A 12,473-nucleotide genomic window follows, 5' to 3' on the forward strand; every position below is an offset into this window, starting at 1 on the left:
TAAGTTAAAAATCTTTCTAGCTACTTAATCTGTCACAGGTAAAGTGCCTTAAGTACCTCAATGAGGTACATTTGGCTCTTTAACTGTCATCCCACCGGCTTTAATTGCCGGCGGTACTTCTGTTTTTGGGTCGCCCGCACGCATACAGGTAGATCCCTGGGAAACTCAGAAGTTGTCGGGTTGGAGCCAGCTTCCGAACCCAAACGGGATTTCTGCGATTTTCGGAGCCCCCAACACACCCGCATTGCCTCCTAAAATCACCCCCAAAATATTTGTTTAACGTTTCCGCCATTTCCTTATTTTCCATTATAATTAATCCCATCTCAGCCTCTAAGGGACCCATGTTTACTTTTGCTACTCTCTTCCTTTTTACATACTTATAGGTGCTCTTACAATCTGTTTTTATATTTTTTGCTAGTTTACTCTCATATTCTATTTTTTGCCTCTTGTTATTTCTTATCTCCACCCGTACTGATTCTACTTCCTGATCTTCTGAGCCAAGATCCTTTCTCACTACTGTCCTTATGTCATCCTTTATTATCAGGGCTATCCCCCTCCTTTTCCATTTTGCCTATCTTTTCGAAAAGTCAAGCACCCTGGAATAGTTAGTTCCCAACCTTGGTCACCTTGCAACCATGTCTCAGTAATGGCTACTAGATCAAACCCATTTATCTCTATTTGTGCCAATAATTCTTCTATCTTGTTACGAATGCTTCGTGCATTCAGATGCAGCACCTTCAATTTTAACTTTTTACTGTTTTTCTCTGATTTGACCTTATTCAATGATGTACTATTACCATTAAACTCTCTGTCCCTTCCTGACACACTCTGCTTATCTTTATCCAAATCGCTACACTGCTCTATGGCTTTGACTTTTCTCTTTAGATTTATAAATTTACCCTTACCTGAACCCTCCTCCCCCTTTTTGATTCTAAAGCCCTATCTACCGCCCCAGTTATTTGATTTGCCAGGAGACTGGTCCCAACTCGGTTTAAGTGGAGCCCGTCCCAATGGAACAGCTCCCTTTTTCCCCAGTACTGGTGGCATTGCCCCATGAATTGAAACCCCTCTCTCCCACACCACTCCTTGAGCCACGCATTTAACTCTCTGATCTGTTTGACCCAATGCCAATTTGCGCATGGCTCAGCTAGTAATCCAGAGATTATTACCTTTAAAGTTCTGCTTATTAATTTAGACCCTAGCTCCTCAAACTCCCTCAGCAGAACTTCATTCCTAGTTCTACCTATGTCGTTGGTTCCTACATGGACCTCGACAACTGGATCCTCCCCTTCGTGCTCCAAGTTCTTCTCCAGGAGATATCCTTAACCCTGGCGCCGGGCAGGCAACACAGCCTTCGGGACTCGGCTGCGGCTGCAGAGAAGGGTATCTATCCCCCTGACTATTCTATCCCCTACCACAATCACATTCCTTTTCACTCCCCCACTTGAATAGCCTCCTGTACCATGGTGCCGTGGTCAAATTGCCCATCCTCCCTGCAGTCGTTGATCTCATCCACACAGGTAGCTAGTACCTCGTACCTGTTGGACAAGGTCAAAGGCTGAGGCTACTCCATCACTGCATCCTGGGTCCCCATACTTGCCTGACTCGCAGTCACATCCTCCTGTCCCTGACCACTGACTAAATCTAAACTACTACCTAACCTAAGGGGTGTGACTGCCTCCTGGATCAAAGTATCCAGGTAACTCTCCCCCTCCTGGATGCATTGCAATGTCTGCAGCTCGGACTCCAGCTCAACAACTCTGAGCCGAAGTTCCTCAAGTTGCAAACGCTTACTGCAGAAGCGGTTACTCGGAATCTCGCTGGTCTCCACCAACTCCCACATGCTGCAGTTACGACACACCACCTGCCCTGCCATCTCTATCTAACCTTGTTTTATATATTTAATTAGCTAAAGTTTTTATTCACTCAATAGTTTTAGTTTTATTAACTAATTAGTTTATCTAGTTTAAGTTATTGATTGAATAAAGTAATAGCAAGTTATAGTTTCCCAGCTCTTAGTTTAAACCACTGCCCTAGCTTAGAGAGCAAAAAGTCACAATACTCACCAACCAATCACCTACCTGCTGTCCTGTGACGTCTCTCCTGATTATTTTTTAGTTTTTTTTGTTTTTGATTTCACTGGGAGTGGTTCCTGGGCCTCCCACTCAGGACCGCTCTCTCCCACTCAGGACCGCTCTCTCCCACTCAGGACCGCTCTCTCCCGCTACTGCGGTCCCCGCCCTTGCTGCGCTTTGAAAGGGAACGGTTCTTGGGTCTCCTGCTCAGGACTGCTCTCTTGCACTTGACTCTTCACCCCTTCCAAACCCTTGATGCTGACAATCTCTCAATACCTTGTGCTAATTAAATATTCAGAACTCTTAGGAACCTCACTGTATTCATGAACTATAACCTGTAATATGCCATATACCAAGAAACAACTATTTTTATTATATAACAACTTTAGTGTAGATAACATCCCAAAGTACTTTGCAGAGAGGGGAAGAAAATGGCTATATATAGTAACACTACTATTCCCGGCCAGAATGGAGATAATTGGGTAATTTCCCCGTCAATCACACCGAGAATTGGTTGTAAGTGACTTGGATTGATTTTATGCACATAATTTGAATATAACTACCCTCCACTCACTGCATTTTGCTGGAGAAATCACCCTGCTTTTATAGGGAGAGGTTACTGTAGTTTCACTCATGAGTTCTGTTGGCTGTAGTTGGCCTTTTTAAATAGACTCTGTTTGCTGAGTAAACAGACTTTGTTTGCTTTGCTATTTGCTGAGTAAATAGACTTTGTTTGCTGTAAAATGGACTGTTTGCTGTAAGTCCCACCCCACCTTCAACTCATTGGCTGCTGCAGTGGTGTGATTCTCTTTAGATATTGGAGTAGTGCCAGAGGACTGGAGGATTGCAAATGTTACACCCCTGTTCAAAAAGGGGAGAGGGATAACTAGAGGCCAGTCAGCCTAACGTCGGTGGTAGGAAACGTTTAGAGACACAAATCCGGGACAAAATTATTTGACACTTGAAAAAATATGGATTAATAAATGAAAGCCAACACGGATTTGTTAAAGCCAAATCGTGTTTGACTAACTTGATTGAGTTCTTTGCTGAAGTAATGGAGAGAGTTGCTGAGGGTAGTGTGGTTGATGTTGTGTATATAGACTTTGAAAAGGCATTTGATAAACTACCAACCACCAGTTGTTTTTCAGACTGGAGGGAAGTGTGCAGTGGGTGTCTCCAGCAGTCGGTCTTGGGACCACTGCTCTTTTTGGTATATATTAATGACCTGGACTTGGGTGTACAGGGCATAATTTCAAGATTAGCAGATGACACGAAACTCGGAAATGTAGTAAACAGAGAGGATAGTAACATACTTCAGGAGGACATAGACAGACTGGTGAAATGGGCAGACACATTGCAGATTGAATTTAACACAGACATTTGTGAAGTGATTCATTTTGGTAGGAAGAATGCGAAGAGGCTATATAAACTAATAGGTACAATTTTAATAGGGGTGCAGGAACAGAGAGACCTGAGGGTGTACACAAGTCTTTGAAGGTGACAGGACAAATTGAGAAGGCTGTTTAAAAAGGCATACGAGATCCTTGGCTTTATAAATAGAGTACAAAAGCATGTAAGTTATGCTAAACCTTTATAAATCACTGATTAGGCCCTAGCTTGAGTATTGTGGCCACACTTTAGGAAGGATGTCAAGGCCTTAGAGAGGGTGCAGAGGAGATTTACTAGAATGGTACAAGGGATGACAGATTTCAGTTATGTGGAGAGACCAGAGAATCTAGGGTTGTTCTCCTTAGAGCAGAGAATGTTTAGGGGAGATTTGTTAGAGGTGTTCAAAATCACAAAGAGTTTTGACAGAGTAAGTAAGGAGAAACTGTTTCCTATGCAGAAGAGTCAGTAACCAGAGGACACAGATTTAAGGTAAAGAACCAGAAACGACATGAGGAAAAATATTTTTAAATAATGAGTTGTTATGATCTGGAATGTATTACTTGAAAGGAAGCAGATTCAATAATAACTTTCGAAAGGGAATTGGATAAATACTTGAAGGGGGAAAATTGCAGGACTATGGGAAAAGAACAGGGGAGTGGGACGAATTGGATAGCTCTTTCAAAGAGCCGGCACAGGCATGATGGGCTGAAAGGCCTCATTCTGTGCTGTATCATTCTAAGATTCAATGAATAGACACTCAGGAAGAAAAGATATGTGAAGGGAATCAAGGATTAGGATTAGGATTCGGTCACCAAATTGGTTGAAATGATGACTTTTGAGAAGATTAATAAAGGCAGAGAGAAGTGGGGAGGTGGAGAATTTTAGGGAGGGAATTCCAGAGTTGAGACAGTTGAATGCTGTACCACCAATAGTGGGGCAGGGGAAAGGAGGGGTGGGTGCACAGTCAGAGGACCAAAGAGTGCAGAAGGGGACATAAGGCTGGAGGAATTTGCAGATATGGTGAAGGTTGTGGAGGGATTTAAGTATGAAGATTTTAAATTCAACGCACTGGAAGACAGGGAGTCTATGTTGTCAATGAGGATGGGGTGATGGGCAAGTGGTACTGAGTGAGGATAGGATATGGGTGGCTGAATTTTTGAAAAAATTGCAGATATGGAGGGTAGCGAATGGGAGGTTGGCAAGGAGAACATTGGAGAAACGAGTCTAGAGGTGACAAAAGCATAAAAAACATTCTTTAAAAAAGAGATTAGCTGCTATATTGACATTGTAAACTCAGCATTGTGAACGATCATGAACCATATTCCACCATTCCTTAGCACTGTATGTTAGGGTTTCAATGTTCTGTGCTTTCACGAGTTGCAGATTTTATAATTTGTAATTTCCACTGTTTCACTGATTTTAATTGCGTATAAAAAAGTAACTAATTACTATGCTATCTGTAATTAATATTTCCACATTTGACTCCCAGCTAGCAGCCTGTAGCGTTAATTCCAGTGTTGGCTGGGGTTTCCTCTTGGGGCTCCTAGTGTGTGAGTTAGTCAGGTTATCTGAAAAGGAAGGGTAAATTGCTTAAGCTGTAGTGGGTTTTATCCACATTCATCAAGTGCACCTCTTGACAAATGGATTGAGGAACAATACTGGAAACAAGGAGAATGTTAAAATGCCCTACAGTCCCGTCAAGGGCATATAAAATGGATACAGCAAAATAATTGTCAATGGTGAAACTACAAACTATATATATTTAAACAATGTTATTCTTGCAAATACATACTAAAACAATAAAGACTGCTGAAACAGGACCTGAAATGTATGCTTATTTTTACCCTCCTCTCCTGAAGGCAGTAACTCCGGCTGGGGGTGTGACCTGAAAATGAATTTTGCCAAGTTATTCAACCATGAGATTTATTAAAGGCCAAGCCCAATCCTGTCCTCACTCAATGTCCATCTTTGGATAGCAATCAGGAGTGGGAGCCCTAACCATTTCCCCCCCTTTCCTAGCCCAAGGACATTGAGAATAATTGTAGTGCCACAACTGCCACTTTGCCTGAGAATAACCAACCCAGCATAAAATTGATTGAATTGAATTACACAAACCATTTTAGCTTCTCCTGAATGTGACTCCCTTGGCCTCTGAAACATGCCATGGAAATGGAGGCGAGTTGCAGCCGATCCTCATTTAGACCTTTAAACTAGTGATTCACTGAGTTATTGGGGAGGGTCCATGAATTTAGTTTTTACGCTGTTCCTCAAGGATTTTTGCGGATCTTCCTCCAAAGTTACGGGAGACAATCAGGAGAGCCCCCTCCCATGGAATTCAACCCTGTATAATAGTTTGGGTTACCATGAAAACTTGGCATCTTTCAGAAAATCTACAAGAAATATTTTTAGAACGTTAAAAACTGTGCTTTTCTTCTCCATCATTTAGATATCCAAGAAACTGTTGAGACAAGCCCATCCATTGGCCTTTTACAGATTTCATCTCCTTTTGTAAGTAAAGTGTGTTCTCTTCTGCTGCACATCATTTCATCTAATTGTCTTTTTCTAATTGCTCCTCGTGATATTGCATCCAGTACTCTGCAATGCCACTTCTAAATCCACCTCCAAACTTCTTGGGGTAAATTTTAACCCCAAGAACGGGTGGGTTGCGGGTGGGTGGGCAGTAAAAATACTCTGTTGTCGGAGCGGGACCACATCCCGGCTCCAATGCGTCTACTTCCGAGTTTGACCCAGACGCGTATGGGTGCGCACACATTTCTGACACCTGGAAGTCCTGCCGGCACTTAAAGCCGGCAGTCCAATATTTAAAGGGCCAATTTAGGTATTAAAAATACTTAATGCTATTAACTTTTTGTGCATTGAATTACACAAACCATTTGAGCTTCTCCTGAATGTGACTCCCATGGCCTCTGAAACATGCCATGGAAATGGAGGCGAGTTGCAGCCGATCCTCATTTAGACCTTTAAACTAGTGATTGACACATGTGAATAAAAGGGGAGGTTTTACAGCAGGGCAATCAGTTCGCTCAGACAAACCTTTGGCTGGGAGTTCTTTGTGTTTAGACTGAGATTTCTTTGTTCACACTCAGAATTTTTGTGTTCAGACATATTTGCTTACATTTTGGACCCCCTCAAACTGACAACATCAGGATCAGGGGGGGGCAATGGATTTATTCCACAGTACATCGGAGGAGGAGGCACATCACCATCTGCGGAAGGCACGGCATGCAGTTCTGGGAGTTGCAGATGCACAAGACAGAGGTGCGCCATAAGGACCTGCAGTAAAGCAGGGAGGGGACCAACAGAAGGGCAGAGGTTGCAGGAGGCGCTACCCACACAAGAGGGTTTACAGGCAGAGGCTGAGCTTCCTGGACCTCTCTGAGGAGCAATGTCTACGCAGGCTTAGATTGAGTCACCAGGTGGTCACAGACATCTGCATGCTCCTTCATGCAGAGCTGCTCCCGGCTGGGCCTTGTGGCCATGACGGTTGCCAGTCGCAATCAAAGTAACCACTGCCCTCAATTTCATCGCCTCCAGATCCTTCCGGGGCGCCACTGGTGACATCACCAGGATCTCTCCGTCGTCTGCACTTAAGTGTATACGACAGGTCACGGATGGCTTGTTTGCCAGGGCATCCGACTACGTCAACTTCCCCAGCGACAACATCAGCCAGACTGAGAGGGCAATGGGTTTCAACTCTCCCTGGCTTCCCACGGGCACAGGGCTCAATTGATTGCACACATGTAGCAATCCGAGGACCTGCACATGAGCCAGGACTGTTCATCAACCAAAAGGAATATCACTCCATCAATGCGCATCTAGTTTGTGACCACCGGAACAGACTTCTGCAGGTGTGTGCCAAATTCCCTGGAAGCTGCCATGATTCCTTCATTTTGTCTAACATCCTGGCCCTCTTCCACACACAAGACAGACTTAAAGGCTGGCTCCTTGGAGACAAGGGATACCCCTGCAGATGTGGCTCATGACACCTGTGAGAAACCCTACCAACGAGGCACAACAGCGGTACAACGACGGTCACATCACCACCAGGCCTGTCATTGAACAAGCCACAGGAATGCTGAAGATGCGCTTCAGGTGCCTGAATTGATCTGGGGAATCCCTTCAGTACACACCAGCAAAGGTGTGCAGAATAATCGTCGTGTGCTGCGTCCTGCATAACATCACTCAGCAGAGAGGATTACAGGTCAGGAGCTCGAATGCGCACATGGAGCATCCTCATCTACCGGCAACATTGGAGGAGGGGGAGGAGGATGAAGATGGGCAACACATCGCCAGAGCAGTGCCCATGACTGCCTGTCATGCCAGGGATTCACTCATATCTAAAAGGTTCTCATAAGGAGATCTGTAAACTGAAGATAGTAAACTACTCAGACTGCCTGGACCAATGACCAACACCAGCATCACCAACCCCTCCCGCCCACTTGCACATTCTTCAACCACACATACACCCATTGTAAACGCGGCCAATGGGTGGCATCAAGTCTTGCCATTCATGATGAAACACATGAAAGGGCGCTTTCACAAAAGGGACTCACAAGCAGTCAAGACATGGCAGCGGTGGTGACAATTATAACATTTAATGTGCATGTAAGATAAAACAAATATAAATGAAAAACATGACATTGCATCAGACAAGCTTGTGCATAGTTACAAAACTTTAGCCTTTCTCTACCTACCGCTTATACATGGTGCATCCCCTGTGGCTTCAGCAGAGGTAGTGACAGGTTGTTCAGGTCCCTGCCCTGACTGCTGAGAATACTCTCCGCCTATGACCTCTGGATTTTGGAGCCCGTGAGGGCCCCGCCAAAGACTGCTCCACCCTCACATGTGCAGGGGCAGACTCGGCCATCGAGAGAGGAGGCAGCATTGCGGGTACTAGTTGGGGGGGGGGGGGAGGGGGGCAGTGGGTGAGACATGGGAGCACTTGAGTGGAGTCCCCACTTCCATGTCCCCTTTCGCATCATCCCTCTCCTGGGCCAGGGCACCACATCACTCGGACGGCAGCTTGGGACAGATCTGTGATACGTTTGAAGGCCACAGCAAACGTATCTGTCTGCCGGTTTACGGCGGCAGACATGCTGGCATCCAGAGTCCGCACGGCCATTGTCATGGCCTGAATGGACTCATTTGTGAGCCATGCTTGAAGCTCAAAGGAGACGGTCATTCTCTCCATCACAGACATTCCCATAATTACCTGCGACATCAATCACTAATGCTGGAGGTGGACTCCTCCATCCTCACGCTATTGTGGAGAGTGTACGTCACACGTTTTCCAGTACTTCGCAAAGGTGCAGCTGTACCTCTATCATTCTCATTCTCAATGATGGCCCCCAGGGTTCAGAATCTGCGTTTAGCTGAGCAGAGCTTGGAGAGGGGTGCTCCACAGCTGCCCCTGCCACCTGTGTCTGCTCATGCACACCTGTGAGTGGTGAATCACTAGGTGACAACCCAACTATCTGTCTAACAGGACCCACCAATGTGCCAATATCTGCGCTGGTGCATGGCTGGATATGATGTGACGGTGCGCCCCTCAGAGGAATAGAGCTCCTCTGAGGAATTGCTCTCTTCCATGCCGCATGCCTCCCCATCAATCCTTGAAGACCCTGGAAGAGAACATAAAGCAATATTAACAATCATCGCAGAAGTTAGTTTGCAATGAACATACTGAGGTCTGCAACATTGATAATATCAATTCATGATGTGCGTGAAGGATGTTAAAGCTCTGTCACCTGCCATTTGCGGGTTGCCAGTCTCATGATCTCTGACAGCCAGGTACTCAACTGTACGGCCGAGCTCCAAGGCCTCCTCCTCCGCTCATGTCAGCCGCACTATTTGTGGTTGGCCCCCTTCTAGTCCTACTTCTCTCCTGTGCAATTTGCGCTCTCTTCTACAAGGGGAGAAAAAACAGACGTGTGCGTGAGTGAAGGTGACGTGGTCACCCGATGGATGCATTGCTTTGGATGAGGCTGCCAATGAAAGAGATGCATCAGTGGGTGAGTATCAGACAGATACATCACATTGCATCAGGACTGGGGTGAATAGGAGTGGTGGGTTCACAAATGGGGAGGTGGGGAGTACACAGATAGTGAAGGTAAGTTGATAATGAGACTTAAGTGGGTGTGAGAAGTGATGTGATGGAGTATGCTTGGCAAGATAGAGTGAGGGGAGGGGGTAATATACACCACAGGATGTAGGTGAATCAGTAACTACTCACTTTTCCTGACCTGGTCAGGTCATTAAAGCGCTTCCTGTACTGCACCTACGACCTTGCTCAGCTCTACCACCTCAAGCCCAGCCTTCTTGGTGGCAGAGGCAGGGCGCTTCCTTAGATCAGCCGGGTACAGTATGTCCCTCCTGCTTCTCTCACCAGCCAGTAGCAACTCAAGAGAAACATAGAAAACATAGAAATATTTTCGACCCATCGTGTCTGTGCCAGTCAAAAAAGAGCTACCCAGCTTAATCCCATTTTCCAGCAATTGGTCCGTAGCCTTGTAGGTTGTGGCACTTCAAGTGCATATTCAAGCATTTTTTAAATGTGATAAGAGTTTCTGCCTCTATCACCCTTTCAGGCAGTGAGTTCCAGACCCCTACCACCCAGAAGAGTCGTTAAAGCGGGGTGCTGCCGTACTCCTTTGGTGCACCATCTCTGCACATTCCTCCTTTCTCCCTCAAAATCCATGGTTACAATGGGCCTTTAAATATTCCAGTTCTCAGCACATCATTTGGCTGCACAGTACCCCGCTGCGCAGCTTGGAGACGTGAAACCCGGAAGTTACATTAAGGATCTTCAATTGAGTCGCGATCGCTCAAGCCAACGCACGGAAAATTTTTCCGGGTTTTCCAACCGACTATTCACCACCCACCCCCCACCACTGAGTTCCCGCCGCCATGTTAAAATTATGCCCCTTATGTCCGCACCTTGTTAGCTGGACCAGATGTTTTCTTTGAAGACTACCTAGATATTGAGCAAAATAGTAAATTGATTTCGACCTGTTTTTAACTATAGTAATGATGTTGGGAAGAGGAAGCAGTAATTAGGAGGAAAGATGGAAAGCAGAGCCTGTGAAAAAATTAGTTTGCCAGTAGCTGTCTTATTTTCTAATGCAGCATTTTTGTTGCTTATCTTTTTTAAAAAATGAGTATGCTCACCTCACAGTGCAGTTGTAACAATTCTATCAGTTTATGTAATAAAACAAATAAAATGTGGTGATGAGTATTTTTGAGTTACTTCATTTATAAAAATGATGGTATATCATCAGTTTTGTCTTTGGGGGAAAAGAACAAAAACACAAACATCAGCAGAACTCCTTTTGGCCAGATCAGGTTTGCTATTTTCTCCTCTTTCCATTTTTCTCCCCTCCCTTCTTAAAGGCATTATATGATTTGTTTTCTGTTTTAATTATTTCCAGTGCTTCTTTGCTTTCATTATCATCCATCACATTCATATGTGTGTTTGGTACAGAGTGATGTTTCTAATTATGCAGATTTCCTGACAATTTTTCTTTTAGATCATACAAAATGGTGTTTCTGGATCAGGGTCCAGGCCAGGGCAACCCTTTTGTGGCACACAAAAACATCGCAACCTTGCTGCTGTTAATCATGAACGAATTCAGAGAAAGTACTAAAGAATCAAGACCAGCTGATGACCCATAAAGAGCTACATGAAATGTATTACATAATATGGACTTTATTCTGAGGTGAAATCTTTTAAACATATACAATCTAAAGTTTATAATGCACTTTTATACAAAACCAATGTTTCTTTTAGAAAGTTGTTATAAACATTATCTTACCTCAGTGACTGAAGGCAGTAAAGTTTACCAACATTAGCTACCACATTTCTCTGCATCCCCATCGAAAATATTAGTAAAAAGTGCCTGAAAAATCTATTTGATTGATATGATAGTAAAATGTTTTTTCCTGTATATATTTCCTGGTGTGGTTGCCATTGGATGATTGAACTAAGTGCAGCTATCAAACATTACTTTTTGAGTAATGGTGCTGAATCGTATCCTGCACACACTCAAGAGTGTAACTCAAGTGATAGGAAGTCAAAGGCAGGTCAGCCTGTTTGCTGTATAAAAACTATTTACCTGGGGGAAGGGGAAGTACTTTTCCCATGGATACTTAAGGACAATGCAAATGTTTGTCTTGCTCATGTACAATAATTGGTTTCCATACAGTATCATAAAGGAGGAATTGATGGAAATTAGATATAATTGGTGTGGCTATTCCATGAAAACAGTACGCAGTGAGGATGCTGCAAACCAATTCCAACTCGCAAAACCATCACATTCTCATTTACATTTGTTAGCTTGATTCATTCATTAGCAATTAGTAAACATATTCAGAATCTTAATAGAATAAAAACAAAATCAAATCCAGTCCTGGTATCGTCCATGTACAAAAGACAAAATTATGTATAGTATTAGGTTTGATCCAAGCAAGACGATTTGTCCATTTTATTAATTGCCTCATTCACGCCTCTAATAAACTCAATATACAAACCCTCAGTTCTGACACCCTCTCACTGTTCAATAACAAAACCTTATAGTTCTACCACTAGCGTCAAAAAACATAATGCGCAATAATTTGCTGTAGCAGGGCATCCAACGGCATCTGCCATTAGTTAGACTTGCCCTTGCATGTTTAGGTTTTTAAATTTTTTGCGTGGCAAGTTGCTGAAAGTGCGAGGTGATAACATCACAGCGAGGGAAAACCGGGCATCTGGGATCTGAGTGAACAGGGCAAGCAACTGTGTACCTCCTTAACCAATCAGATTGAAGGATTGTAAAATTAACAACGGCAAGACTGAAAAGGAAGTGGAAATTAGAGTGGGTGAATTCAATCTCAAATCAGATTACAGAAAGAGAAATAAAGAGAGGGAAAGTAAGATTGGATTAAGAGAGAGAGGAAAAAAGAGACAGAAAGGAAAAGTAAAAAAAAAATCAAAATTTAAAGTTTTACATT

General features: G+C 43.9%; 1 protein-coding gene across 1 annotated transcript in view; it reads left to right on the forward strand.

Annotated features, from left to right (window-relative positions):
* The window catches only part of cep126 (centrosomal protein 126), a 100,662-nt gene extending 88,813 nt beyond the window's left edge, over positions 1-11,849 (forward strand). Inside the window, exons 11-12 of the mRNA XM_067986395.1 lie at positions 5,911-5,972; positions 11,012-11,849. Coding sequence (XP_067842496.1) covers positions 5,911-5,972; positions 11,012-11,128 — 179 coding nt within the window. The 3' untranslated portion in view covers positions 11,129-11,849. The remainder of the gene's footprint in view (positions 1-5,910; positions 5,973-11,011) is intronic.
* The last annotated feature ends 624 nt before the right edge of the window (positions 11,850-12,473 follow it).

Source organism: Heptranchias perlo, chromosome 6, assembly GCF_035084215.1.
Source record: "Heptranchias perlo isolate sHepPer1 chromosome 6, sHepPer1.hap1, whole genome shotgun sequence".
Taxonomy (NCBI): domain Eukaryota; kingdom Metazoa; phylum Chordata; class Chondrichthyes; order Hexanchiformes; family Hexanchidae; genus Heptranchias; species Heptranchias perlo.